The 12872-nt window shown below is 47.1% G+C and overlaps 1 protein-coding gene across 8 annotated transcripts in view; it reads right to left on the minus strand.

Annotated features, from left to right (window-relative positions):
- The window catches only part of KDM2A (lysine demethylase 2A), an 89651-nt gene continuing 76779 nt past the window's right edge, over positions 1 to 12872 (minus strand). For 7 of the 8 annotated variants that reach the window (XM_036326479.1, XM_036326480.1, XM_036326482.1 and 4 more), the window contains 8 exons: positions 12500 to 12769; positions 11850 to 11981; positions 10309 to 10398; positions 7437 to 8149; positions 5245 to 5408; positions 4517 to 4675; positions 3506 to 3721; positions 1 to 3069 (listed from right to left, as the gene is read on the minus strand). In XM_036326479.1, the coding sequence (XP_036182372.1) occupies positions 2888 to 3069; positions 3506 to 3721; positions 4517 to 4675; positions 5245 to 5408; positions 7437 to 8149; positions 10309 to 10398; positions 11850 to 11981; positions 12500 to 12769 (1926 nt within the window). In that variant the 3' untranslated portion in view covers positions 1 to 2887. The remainder of the gene's footprint in view (positions 3070 to 3505; positions 3722 to 4516; positions 4676 to 5244; positions 5409 to 7436; positions 8150 to 10308; positions 10399 to 11849; positions 11982 to 12499; positions 12770 to 12872) is intronic. The other variant, XM_036326484.1, reaches the window with a different exon arrangement.

Consider the following 12872-nt stretch of genomic DNA (forward strand, 5'->3'; position numbering starts at 1 on the left):
TTTTCCCATTGGAAGCTATTTCTTTTTTTGTTTTTTTAAAATTTTTATTACACAAATATCTCCCATTCCCGCGTATCAGAAGAAAGATGTCCTTGCTTTCTCTAAAACCAATAGTAGAGAACGTTTAGAAAACAAAAGTCCAACTAGCTTCCCTCTTTCCCTGGCCCAAAATAACCCAATGTGTCAACTGAGATATAGCATGACTTGTCCCCTTAATGCTTACATTTAATTTAAATTTTTAGCACAACATTGGAGACAGACTAAATCAGCAACAAAAAATATATATTTACAATATTTCTCTGAAAAAACAAAAAACACAACCAAACCCTTTAAACATAGTGACTTTAGGAGTTTTATTTATGGAGCAGTTATTTTTTTAATCACCAAGTGATTTTATATTATATATATATATATATATATATATAAATTTTCTTCCTTTCCTTTGTGGTTTTCGCCCCGGTGCTTGGAAAGACGGAGGCAGGGTGTGGCCCTGTGGTCTGAGGGCAGGCTCTCCTGGCGAGGCAGGTGTCTAAGAGCAGATCGCAGGGATGCGATGGAACTCCCGGGTCCCTCTGTCCCCAACAGAAACGCTTCTTTCCTCCACGCGGACCATCCCTCACCTCTGAAAACCATTTCCCCCCTCACAGTCCCAGAGAAAAGGAAACCCCAGCAAGGGCATAGGTCCATCTGCTGCCACTCCTGGGTTCCTTTTTCTGCTTTCCAATTACGTGCACGGTAAAAATGCTTATTTTTCCAAACCCAAAACAAACAAAATACAAACCAAAACCCCAAACAAACCGTCAGCTTGGAAATCTCTGTGGAAATGTCCCGAAGTCAGAGGCACTCTCCCGGCACAATCCCTGCTCTGAAGGGGTCTCTCCGCCTCCCCTTTTATAAAAAGACAACAAAACAACCTTTTCAGTATTTTCCACAGGAGCAACCAAAAAAGGCAGGAAGCTTCCAATTATAGATCATTAACAATATTAATAAGGTTTTTGCTCAATACCCAGGGTTCTTTACAGAGAAGTTCCCCTAACTGAGGCACTCTGGAATAAGTCACTGGCGTTTCCTCAAAGTTTTAGCCCCAGGTCACTGGGCCTGGAGACCAATGGAAGGGGTAGAGGGTCATGGGAGCAGACTGCTGTTTTTAAGGTGCAGCCAAGAGAATCAGCAGATTGGAAGAAACACACCATGCTATCCCCTCCTACCATGACCCAGTTTTCTCTTAGGCCAGTCAATGCCAGGGTCAAAGCTGGGCTAGGCGGCAAAGAGGGGGCCCCTCTGCCTCTATTGCTTTGGAAGTGGCAAGGGTGCAGTTGGCGTCTCTCCTCAAGGTGCCTGGGCTCCTTGCCCTCCCCCATAGAGTTTCAGAAGAGCCTGAGACTGGGATGCAGAAAGGGGCCAGGAAGGGATGGGGCTGGAGGACGAGGAGGCGGGCAAGGTTGTGCTATCACTGTCCTTCTGGAGGGAGAGCAGAGTGCAAATCCGCATCTATTACTTATAAGCTCTTGCCACAGGCTGCTGCTATTGAGCATCTCCTCACACATTTCAATATTGACCCAAAAGAAATTCCGACCTTTCTTTCTTTCTTTTTTTTTTAAAGTGCAAAAAGCTCTCTGCTGCCCTAGAGAGAGGATCTTTGGACAGGCCGTTCAATGCAAAGAAAAAGGGGGCAGCTGATGGGGCTTGATACAGGGAGGTAAAGTGGGAGACACCATGCTCCCCTCCTTCCCTCCCCACACACACGCGTAATACACTCAGCCACACACACAGAGGCACATGCACACCCCCTTCCAGGGCCGCAGGCAGAGGGCAGGTGACTGGCTTCTAAGCAGGAGCTCCCCCTCCTCCCAATGGTGCCAGATCAGTGAGCCACTGGGACTAAACACAGGTCTGGGCTCTGGGGATTACACTACACTAGAGGCCTAGTGCCTGCTGGAAGGCAGGTGGGAACCTGGCCCAGATCTCTGTTCCCCCCAGCAGGGGCAGACAGGCTGCTCCCTTTGAGGACCTGCATCCTAGGAAAGCCCTATTCAGGCAGGAATAAAGATATGGAAAAGGGCAGTGGGAGGCTAAAGGAGTGAGAACAAGGAGATGGTGCCTATCTCAGAATCTGCTTAGAAAGCAAAAAAATGGGGGTGTCCCTGGGATACAGTTCCAGCTCCTCTGAAGAGCCTCAACCCCAATAAGTGCAACAAGGACCTCAGGACCTCATAGAGACTGGCAGGAAAGTCTAGGGTGGGGTAGCCTCATTATGTGAACTGACATGGTGCATCGGACAGGATCAAGCTAACTGGAGGAGAGGGGAGACAGACACAGATGAGGTCTTAGACACCTCAACAGCACCAGTGTGATCTGTATGGGTCTGGCATTCCTGGGGCTGCTGGCCCCTCCTGTATAAGCCGGGAGAGTGTGACAGAGGAGAGACACTGGGCACCAAAAGGAGAACCTGGCCATGGAGACAGGGCTGCTTTCCTCCCTGGGAGTTTGCTCAGAACCAGGCACTGCTCAGAACCATGGATGGGGAGGAGGGCCCCAGGGCCTAGTGCAGATGATAGTTGCACAGACGACCCAACTGAGAGCTTGGCCTCCTGGCAGGCAGGCGGCAAGCGTGCAGGTGAACTGGCACCTCGACAGCACACAGCCTATGCTTTTCCCTTAGATCAATTTGCTACTCCCTTTTCCTTAGGAGGGAGAAGAGCAGGCAGGTAAGCCTGGTGTCCACCGCACTCTCTGCCCCGCCTATAGGGGAAGGGCTCAAAGGACAGGAGAGCAGAGAGGGAGTGTGACGCTGGCCTCAGAGCCTGTGCAGGGTCAGGGAGAGAAGCTCTCCTGGCTGGGGAGTCAGGGAAGATTGGTTTCCTGTTCAGTCTGGGCCAAGTGTGTCTTAGCTGATCTTCTGTATCAGCTTCTCGTCAGACAGGCAGTAGAGACTGTTGATGGACAAGTCTGAGATGAAGTGCTCGCAGGCTTTTCGAGTGATCTGCTTGCATCCTCGAAGGTCGATCAAGGTGACATTGGCGATGCGCCGTAGGTAGATCAGGGTCTGGTCTGTCAACTTATTGCAACCTGTGGGGAAAGTGACTATAAGGACAGATGTATGTACACATGGCCACAGGAGCTTGCCTCTGTAGCTCAATTTCCCAGCTCTTCCCTTCAAAATGCTAAACCAAAGCCCTCTTTGTCCCGTAACTATCTGGCTCAGGGATTAGAAGTGCCATCTTCACTGTGGCCTCTGAAAGCCCCCTGCTATCTCACTCCCTGCATTTTAAGGTTGACCAAACTGCAGCTGGGTGGTGGCTGTGCTCTTAGGCACCTGACAATTACTCTAGGTGTTGGCCACCCATCAGTTAAAGGGATAGAAATCCATTTCCGTCCAGTTGTGAGGAAACAAGTTAACACAAGTTTAGTCAACAGACCCAAGTTCTTTCAGTCAAGCTCTAGGAAGGGCTGGGACATCCAGGAGGTATGGGGCAGTTTGCCATGAAACACTGCAGCAGCATACCTGCCATATTGAGCTCTGTGAGGGAGTAACGAGTGGAAGACCCGACAGCAGTGAGTAGATTGGAGGACTGATCTGTCAGGTGGCTGCAGTGACTGAGGTCGAGTCGAGACAGGAGGGGCATGTGGCGAATGATGAGGCGAAGCGTGGCATCTGTGATGTCAAGGCCTGCCAGCCGGAAGTCAGTCATGTTCCGGAGCTTGCTGCGATTGTCCTGACCTACGCAAGCAAGAAAAGAGCCTAGATCAGTGGTCGGCAATCTCATTAGTCAACAGAGCCAAATATCAACAGTACAACGATTGAAATTTCTTTTGAGAGCCACATTTTTAAAACAAACTATATAGGTAGGTACATTGTTATTAACTTAATTAGGGTACTCCTAAGGCTTAGGAAGAGCCACACTCAAGGGGCCAAAGAGCCGCATGTGGCTCGCGAGCCGCAGTTTGCCGACCACAGGCCTAGACTAAAATTCTTAACTCTATTCTAGCTCCAAACCTGCAGGCAACTTCACAGGCCAGGTCCCCTTGCAGGGAATAAGCAGAACTGCCCACAACCAGCCCTGCCTTCAGAAAGCAGTGTGTGGAGGCCATTTTCTAGGAAACCAGACATGTTTTCTTCCTTCCCAGCTGCTGGAATATGCCTTACACATCAAGAGAGTATGTGCAGAATACCCCTACCTTTCCCACACTCCTATAATTTTCTAGATCATCTCATACAAATAGTTCTTAATGATCCACCTCAACCCGGAAGTCTTCCCAGTCTTCCTTAGGCTTTATACTTTCTGGATCCCAAATGCCACTGACCAACAAAATGGCTTACTCCTTTGTTTGCAGGTAGTTGTCTGGTTCTAAATCATTAACCTGTACTTGTATATACTCTATCATGCTGTTCTCAATCTGCACAGTGTCATTTCTGAGACTGCCTTTGCTTTTGAAGATGAAGTATACTGAAAGATAAAGCTACATACAAAGTATGTTGAAAGACGAGCCCAGAGAAGTCAGGCACAGAGCATACCTGGTTTATCAGCAGGTGGAGTCAGCAAGTCCCGGATTTGAGGGTCCTTGATTCCTACTGCCCACCGAAGATCAAGGGTCCTGAGAAGGGGGCAGCTGGAGGTGCTGAGGGCAGAGACTGCAGACCAGGAACAGCCGGCTAGGAGAAGGTCTTTCAGTCCTGCAACGGAAGAAAATACATATGCAATAATCAGCACATCCAAAGCCTTTACTAGCAGCTGATCTGACTAAGATAAATGGATTCCCAGTCTAATGGGAGAGAGAAAGACTATGTCCTTATTTTATCCTAGTAATCCAGCTCAAAGATTCCTATGAGCACTCTCCTTTATTAGCTTTGGTGGTAAGACCAATTCCTTAGTTCCTACCAGAGCAATGCAAACGTGACTTTCTGTCTTTCTAAAACCCCAAAATGCTGAAAGGAATAGGTCCTTACAAGGAGCTGATCAAAGCAACATCTTATTCAAGTTCCCTCTTCAGTAGCCATGCTGAGGAGAGCCTTAGCACTGGCAGCAGTACCTGATCCCATTCTTCTCGCTGTCCAGTGCAGTGATTGGTCTGCCAGTTCAGAGTGGTGCCTGGGGACTAGCAGTTAAGGTGACCCTGAGTAAATCTCTTGCTACGCAGAAAGGCAACTATGGTATGGGACTGCTGCCCTAAAACACTGCTGCCAACAAAGCAGCTTTCCCTGCCCACTACTGGGCCCTGGAAGAACAGTGGCAGGGCGCTCACCTGGCAGCCTATTGACGAGCCATGTCAGTTGTTTTTTAGAGATGTTGGTCCAACTGAGGTCAAGGCTAACCGGCTGCCTCTTGATGATGCCACTGAGAGCTTGGGGTACAATAGCCTTACACCTACTCAGGTCAATTTTTGTCCAAAGTCTCTTGTCGCAGCACCTGTGACAGAAGGAAAGAGAAAAAGCTGTCAATAACTCAATATCCCTTGTTAGAGTAACTTCCATCACAGGCTGCTGGAGGCTTCTGGGAAAAGCAGGGCATCTGGAGGGTCTCTCTCCCTGGGTTCTACAAGCTTACAAGATCATGCCTGTTGTATTTTCCCTGTGAAAATAGGGCTTGTCCTCTTTGGCAACCATACAGAGGTTAAATGATGGATAACCTGACCAGTTCACCTTGATTTACTCTGGATGGGCTCAGAACACAGTAAACAATAAGCCCTCATTTGCACTAAAATGATACGGCTTCTACGAAAGTGCATATAAGGCAGTGGTTCTCAACCTTCTGGCCCTTTAAATACAGTTCCTCATGTTGTGACCCAACCATAAAATTATTTTCGTTGCTAATTCATAACTATAATGTTGCTACTGTTATGAATCGTATGGCCTTAGGCGACCCCTGTGAAAGGGTCGTTCGACTGCCAAAGGGGTCGCGACCCACAGGTTGAGAACCGCTGATGGAATATTAAAAAATTTCTTGACTTCTTACTGCTTGAAGCTAGGACTGACTATATTCTTTCCCTTGTCAGTCACTCCCAGCTGCCTGGAGATGCAGGTATATCCACAGTTCATCCTACCTTAAGCTCTAGAAAGAGTCCACTATTGTATCAAGCCAAAAGAGGCTCTTCATGACTAGGCCTGGAGAGTTCTTTCCCACCCTGGGTTTCTGCCTCAGTGCTATCTCTACATTTTCTAGCCAGTCCAGACCAGAACTGAGAGGACATCCTTTCCATTGCAATCTGCTAGTCCACAGGCCACAAATACTGCTGCCACATGCAGGCTTCTCTTTCATATTTTACAGTACCTGTTCCCTCAGCCCGGCTCAGAGTCTAGCTGACAGCAGAAGGGGAGACAGCACATAATGGGAATCTTATGTGATTTGGCCTAAAAACAAGGGAAAGAGCTAGGCAGGCCCACTAGCCCTACAAAGAGAAATATTAGGAGAATTTGTGTAGCTCACATATTCAGATTTGGGAAATAAGCTTGTGTTTGTGAAGAATGGGGTCTTTATTTCAAGACTGAAAAAACTTCACCAATGGCATATGAAACTTTTCTGGCAGAAACAAGCAGCTTACCTAAAGCGGTGGATCTCAGACTTGAATGTGTACCAGAACTCCTGGAGGACTTAAGAACAGGCTGACCGGCCCTATCCCCGGAGGTTCTGTTAGGTGGTCTGAGATGGGCCCTGAGAACTTGCATTCTAACGAGGTCCCAGGTGATGCCACTGGTTTGGGCATCATCTTTGAGAACTACCCAGCTATGAAGAGTATGTCCTAGGGTTCAGAAGCTTGAGGAAAATCAGTGTTCTATGAAAATCTTTGATCATCATCGCTAGGGACCTCCCCCCCCACCCCCCCACAAAGCCCAAAGTTTCTTAATGTTTAACTTGAGAAGAAACTGTTGGCCTCATTAAGGACAACTAAGTCTCAGGAAACTTTAAAACTGGACCCTGCTTGCTGGAAAAAGCAATTCTGGTCCAGATTTTGGGAATAAGAATTAAAACTAGAAAAGTGTGAGCACCTTCAAATTTTTTGAAAACCATGCCCACCTCTCCCATTAGAGAGGTAACTGAGCCGACAATTATTGGGTGTCATCTGTCTCCAGGACCAGGAGAGTGACTGGCACATCAGAGGCTCTCAACAAATAAGTGACTAGTTTCACTGACTTGCGGGGAAACTTATGACTGAAGTTTTTGCACAAACTACAGATCTATCCCCCAAACCAGTTTCCTACGCCAAGTAAAGAGAGATGGAAAAGTATGGATAAGGGAGAGGAGGCAAAGGGCCAAATATCCTTCATGGACACAAGTGCCCACATCTTGAACAAGACCCCAGTCTGGGGAACAGACTAGATTGATTTAATCATTTAGGTCCCAACAAGCCTCCAGATGCCAAATCACATGCTTGTCTCATTTGAAAAATCTGCCACCTAATCCCATACCCCTAGTCCTGATCCCTGTATCCCTGCTCACCATTTATACCACGTCTTGCACACTCGCATACATTCACAAAGTTCTCTGCGGCTGAGGTAGCGGAAGACAGACATCCAGACCTCCCGCTGCATCCAGCTTTCGTCTCCATCCTGAGCCCAACTGCCCCGGCCATTCAGCCTGGCTGCACCCCCCTCCTCTGCACTGTCATCTTCCTCCTCCTCATCCTCCTCCTCCTCTTCCTCTCCCCCCAGCCCCTCCTCATCCCCACGCTGGGGGGTTCGGGCTGGGCAGTGCTGCACTAGCACACGGGGGGAATGGCGGAGGTTGGCAGAGGAGGCCGTGATGGCCTGCAGCTTGGGCACAATGGATGTCCCGTGGAGCTCTTTGGTGGGCCTCTGCAGCGTGACAGTGAGGTACGATCCCCGGATCTTGGCTTTCTCAACTTCAGACAGCTCCTTTTTGCCGCTGGGATTGTTCTCCTTTTCCCGTACCATGGTGCGCTCTGTGGCCTGTAGCCGCAGCAACTGCCGCCGTTTGAAGCGCTCATCGCGGCTGGCACTGTGGTGGTCGCTGGGGCCAGCCCCAGGGGATGACCGAGTCACCATACCCCGGGGGGAAACCGGGTCATGGATGAGCTGTAGCATGGAAGTGGGCGAGTGAGGCGGGGGTGTGAGGGGCTCGTCACAGCTCCGCAGGGGCCGCAGGACTTTGGCTTGCACAGCTTCTTCATCACTCTCTTCCATCTTCCGCTTCTATAAAACAGGCCCAAAAAAGCCACATCAGTGCCTCCCTGTTGTTGTCAGGGGACTAGAGAGAAGACAGATCACTGCTTTTCTATGGAGAAAAGTATCAAGAGATGCTTCTGGTGGAAGAAAGAGATGCTAGTGGTGAAAGAAAAGAGGCCTCCATTCACCATTTGGACTAGGATGCAAAACCCGAGAGCAGTCAACACAACAGATCTTTAGCTCCACCAGTGTCTGAGCTCGCCTCTACCAGTCTGCTGCTTCCACTCAGCACCCCACCCTATCCCTAGAGACCAAGGGCAGATACGAGACAAAGCAGAGAATGAGAACCTCTGTGAGAAACCACACTGTTCCCAGAGGAATCTGCTCTGGATGGAAATGAGGAATTCAGGTTGGGTGAAGACAACCTTCCATAAAGGAACACAACCTCATCCCATGCCACCTGTGCTCTCCAGCCTCTTGTCCCTTTCTGGAGGCCACCTTGGCTATGTTGCGATAAAGCCTAATTAACATGTTTCACTAGGTTGATTTCCGTGAAGGAGAAGCAATAATCCTCCTCCTTTTTATCCTCACGTTTTTAGTGCACTATGGTTGGAAGAGAATAACCACCTTTTGGGTGTTGGCTTTTACCATACATCAGAAGGTGAAACTAAAATACAGCACCTGGCAACCCATCTGCTACAACAGGGAAGTAAACACCCACCACAACCAGTAAAATCTGCTAGGATAAAAACTTGTTCTTAGTCCTGTCCTGGTAGCTCAGTTGTTAAAGCATTGTACTGATGGGCCAAGGTTGCGGATTCGATCCCCAGTCAGGGCACATGCAAGAATCAATCAGTGAATGCATAAATAAGTGGATCAACAAATCAATGTTTTTCTCTCTCCCTCATCAATAAATTAAATTAAAAAACAAACAAGCCCGGCCGGAGTGACTCAGTGGTTGAGTGTTGACCTATGAACCAGGAGGTCATTATTCAATTCCCGGTCAGGGCACATGCCCGGAGTGGCCTTGATCCCCAGTGTGGGGCCTACAGGAGGCAGCCTAGTAGTGGTTCTCTCTCATCATTGATGTTTCTATCACTCACTCTCCCTTCCTCCCTGAAATCAATAAAAATATGTATTAAAAACAAAAACAAACAAACAAACAAAACCCTAACAAACAAAACAAACCTATTCCTAGTATAAGAACTTGAAATACGGAAAATTCTAGCACTAGTCAACTCTAAAAATCTTTGTCCTCAAAGATATTTAGACTGAAAACTCAACTAACTCACTGCCTAGGGGGAAAGAAATAGAAAGACAAGGACCCTTGTCTCCACTCCTACACAGTGCGCCTAGAGACCGGGGCCCGGATCACGGACACTAGGCCAGCTACCTCTTCTGCATGTGCCCTTAGCAGGTCTTGTCTTGCCAGCCCCAGTAACTAGAGTTCTTTGGGCCCTTTGACATTACTGGAGACCATTGGGCCAGCAACCACAGCTGCTCAGGGCCAAGGTCATGGGGCTGGTCTCCTCTGGGGAGGGGCTGCCTCTGTAGGACACATTTGGGCCGATGGGCAGGCTTTCTGTGACACAAAGGTGAAGATGACAAAAATGTGAACCTGCTTAACTGGAAACTCCAGCACACCACTGTATTTCCCAGCTGCCTCAGATCTCTGCTAAAGTTTCACTCCACAGCAACCCTGCTCAAACAGCCCAGCTGTGGTTCCTCTTTTTCTAGGACCCCAGATTGTATAAGAACCTCAGCCATTTGCAGACCCCAAGTGGAACAATATTCAATAACACAAAACCAAACATTAAAAACTCAAACAAAAGGCCCAGCCAGTGTGGCTCTGTGGTTGAGCATTGACCTATGAACCAGGAAGTCATGGTTTGACTGTTGCGGACTCAATCCCCAATGTGGGGCGTGCAGGAGGCAGCCAATCAGTGAGTCTCTCTCACTGATGTTTCTGTCTCGCTCTCTCTCTCCCTTCCTCTCTGAAATCAATAAAAATATATTTAAAAATAAAAACTCAAAGAAAAAATAATTAACCAAAGGGAAAAATATATATATAAAAAAAAATATCCCTGGATCAGAAAAACCATGTGAATAAAGTGCAAAGGCAAACACCTCCTAAGCTTGATGCTTCCTTTCTTCTCACAATGCAAATCTGGATAAAGTTCCCTTACCTGGGCTTTCTCTGAGCTGTCCTCCTGGTAGCACTTGGGACACTCCCAGCAATTTGGCAATTCCTCGTTAAGCAACCCCTCTCCATCCATCTATAGGTAGACAGGGATGTTAAAAATCTGTCTCATTATAAAAAAAAAAAAAAAAAAGCAAAAAAATAAAAAAAAGTAAAAAAATAAAAAAAAAGCAAAAAAATAAAAAATAAAAAAGCCTGTCTCTTAAGCCTCCTTTATTAAACACTAACCACCACATGGTTAGGAAGGACCTTTAAGAGTTACCCATTTCTAAATACATTGGCTCATAAGAGAAAGAACGAAGCCATTTAGTCTCATATTAGCCACAGGGAAATGCTACCCTCACTCTTGGTTACTTGATCAGAGTTAGGCTCCATGAGGAAATTCCTAAGAGTCTGGGGTCTCTTCTCTTGACACATATACTCCAGAAGGTCTCATGCCACTTTGAAAAAGGAACTGAACACACAGGAATGGTGCCAGACCCAATCTTAACAGTGGGGCATAGTTAAGACTGCTTGGATTCAGAGACCAGGGGCCTAGTCTCTGTGGCTCAATGTAAAGTCGGGATAAATAACAATACTCATCTTATAGGGTTGTGATGAAGATTAAATGAATAAAGTATTATGTAAAGTGTTTAGATAAATGCCTGGCATGTAATAAATGCTCCATAATTACCATTATCATTATCGTGGAGATAATATCCTATTTTATTGATTCTAAGATGCTATTTTTCTTGAATCTTTCTGAAATTGGGCTGCTTCTCATAATAACAGTGTTTTATAATCACTGTCATCCAGGTGCAGTCATGACATAATTGACACCTCTGGGAAGACCAAAAAGTACCAGCACCAATGCTTTTTAGATTTAAAGAAATATAAAGAAATGAGGCAGACCCAACTTCACACAGTTCTTAAAGATTAAACAAGGGAATGCATGGAAACCAGCAGCTCTCCATCTCAGCTGCACATCAGAATGATGTAGGAGATACTGAATGCCTCAGTCCAGGTCCAGGCTAGAAGAGTTGACTCAATCTCTGGGATCTGAACTTCCTTATTACTTTTTAAAGCTCCTCAGGTGTGCACTAAGCCTGATACAGACTGAGCACTCATTAAATGTTATTAGCTAATGTTACAACTCTCACTGACTTTTAGGAACTAATATCCAGCGATAGAATCAAGTATGCAATAAAGATGCTTACAGCCATGAAACATTCCAAATCAGACCTGGCAGTTCCATGATGGCCTGGAGACTCCAAACACAGTCTCCAGAGGCCAGAATGTAAGCTCCATGAGGGCAGAAATCTGGACTTTTTTGTGTACTGGTCCTCAAGGCCTAGCACAGTGTCTGACACACAGTAGAGATATTTGGATCAGGGGTAGATGTTACATCACTACATGACCCACAGCTGATGGCCCATAATACGGATGCTGGCAGTTTCTTGTGACATATATTCCAGTTTCCTCTGTTCCACTGTTTCTTTAGACACTCTATCAGCTGAGACTTCAGTAGCCCCTTAGGCCTCTACTCACCTGGAGGCAGCCAGGATGAACAATCTCATTGCAGATACAGCATTCCATGAGTTTCTTCTCAAAGTCCTGTGTCTCCTCATTTTGATCCACTTCCCCACAGAGGGAGCATGTGACTGAGTGAGGCAGCCTGGGCTACAGGAGACAAAGATAGAAACCAAGGAACGAGCAGGCTTAGATCCTTATCATTTCAGCTTCCCTTTAACTGAGAAGGGCAATTTGGTTCCTGTGACTTTATAGTAAACACGTAGGGAACATGGAGACCAGGTAGAGAAGTGGCTGAGGAAGCAGATAGGGGAGGAATCAAGTAGCTAGAGACCAACAGAGATCAGTTTATTTTCAGTGAGCCTGTCCCTGGTCTTGGGGTCCTTTCTTTCCAATCCACTTAAAGAGGGAGGGGACAGATAGCAGTGATTTGCCCTTCAAATGCTGGTCTCTCATTTGAAAACTGGATATGGCTCAAAGATTATACTAGCTAAGTTTTAGTACTGGATGTTCCTTCACAACCCAGGGAGAAAAGGGACAGAGTGAAGAAAGCTAAAAGAGAGAGTAACTTTTTCTTTCCAACTCTCAATAACTCTATATTATGCATATTTCAGTCCCTTTGGCACCACCACCCCTCCCCCAAATTCTTTACCCAGTAGGTCACTCACTGCCAAGCACTGCCGGAGGACACAGGACTGCTTCATACGACCAGGTCCTCCAAACTTCTTCATGTCCCTGCAGTAGTGGCAAACACCACACTCTCCTTGCACACAGGCTTTGCACTTTCGACATCGTACTCGTCTCCGCCTGGCTCCAGACACTATGGGGGAGGCAGCAGCTGGCCTCACAGGTGTTAACCGTGGAGCTGGTTTCATAGTGTGAGGCTTTGTGATGGGGATGGTAGGAACCCGCACCTTTGGCCGGGTGGGGAATTTAAGCTGGGAAGAGAAAGCAGTGAGGTCAAATATATCAGGTAGCTTTAAGAACTAAAGAAGGTAGAAGATTACATGGCTTGGCAAACTATGGCCCAGGGAGAAATCT

The sequence above is a fragment of the Myotis myotis genome, unplaced genomic scaffold (genome assembly GCF_014108235.1).
Source record: "Myotis myotis isolate mMyoMyo1 unplaced genomic scaffold, mMyoMyo1.p scaffold_m19_p_10, whole genome shotgun sequence".
Taxonomy (NCBI): domain Eukaryota; kingdom Metazoa; phylum Chordata; class Mammalia; order Chiroptera; family Vespertilionidae; genus Myotis; species Myotis myotis.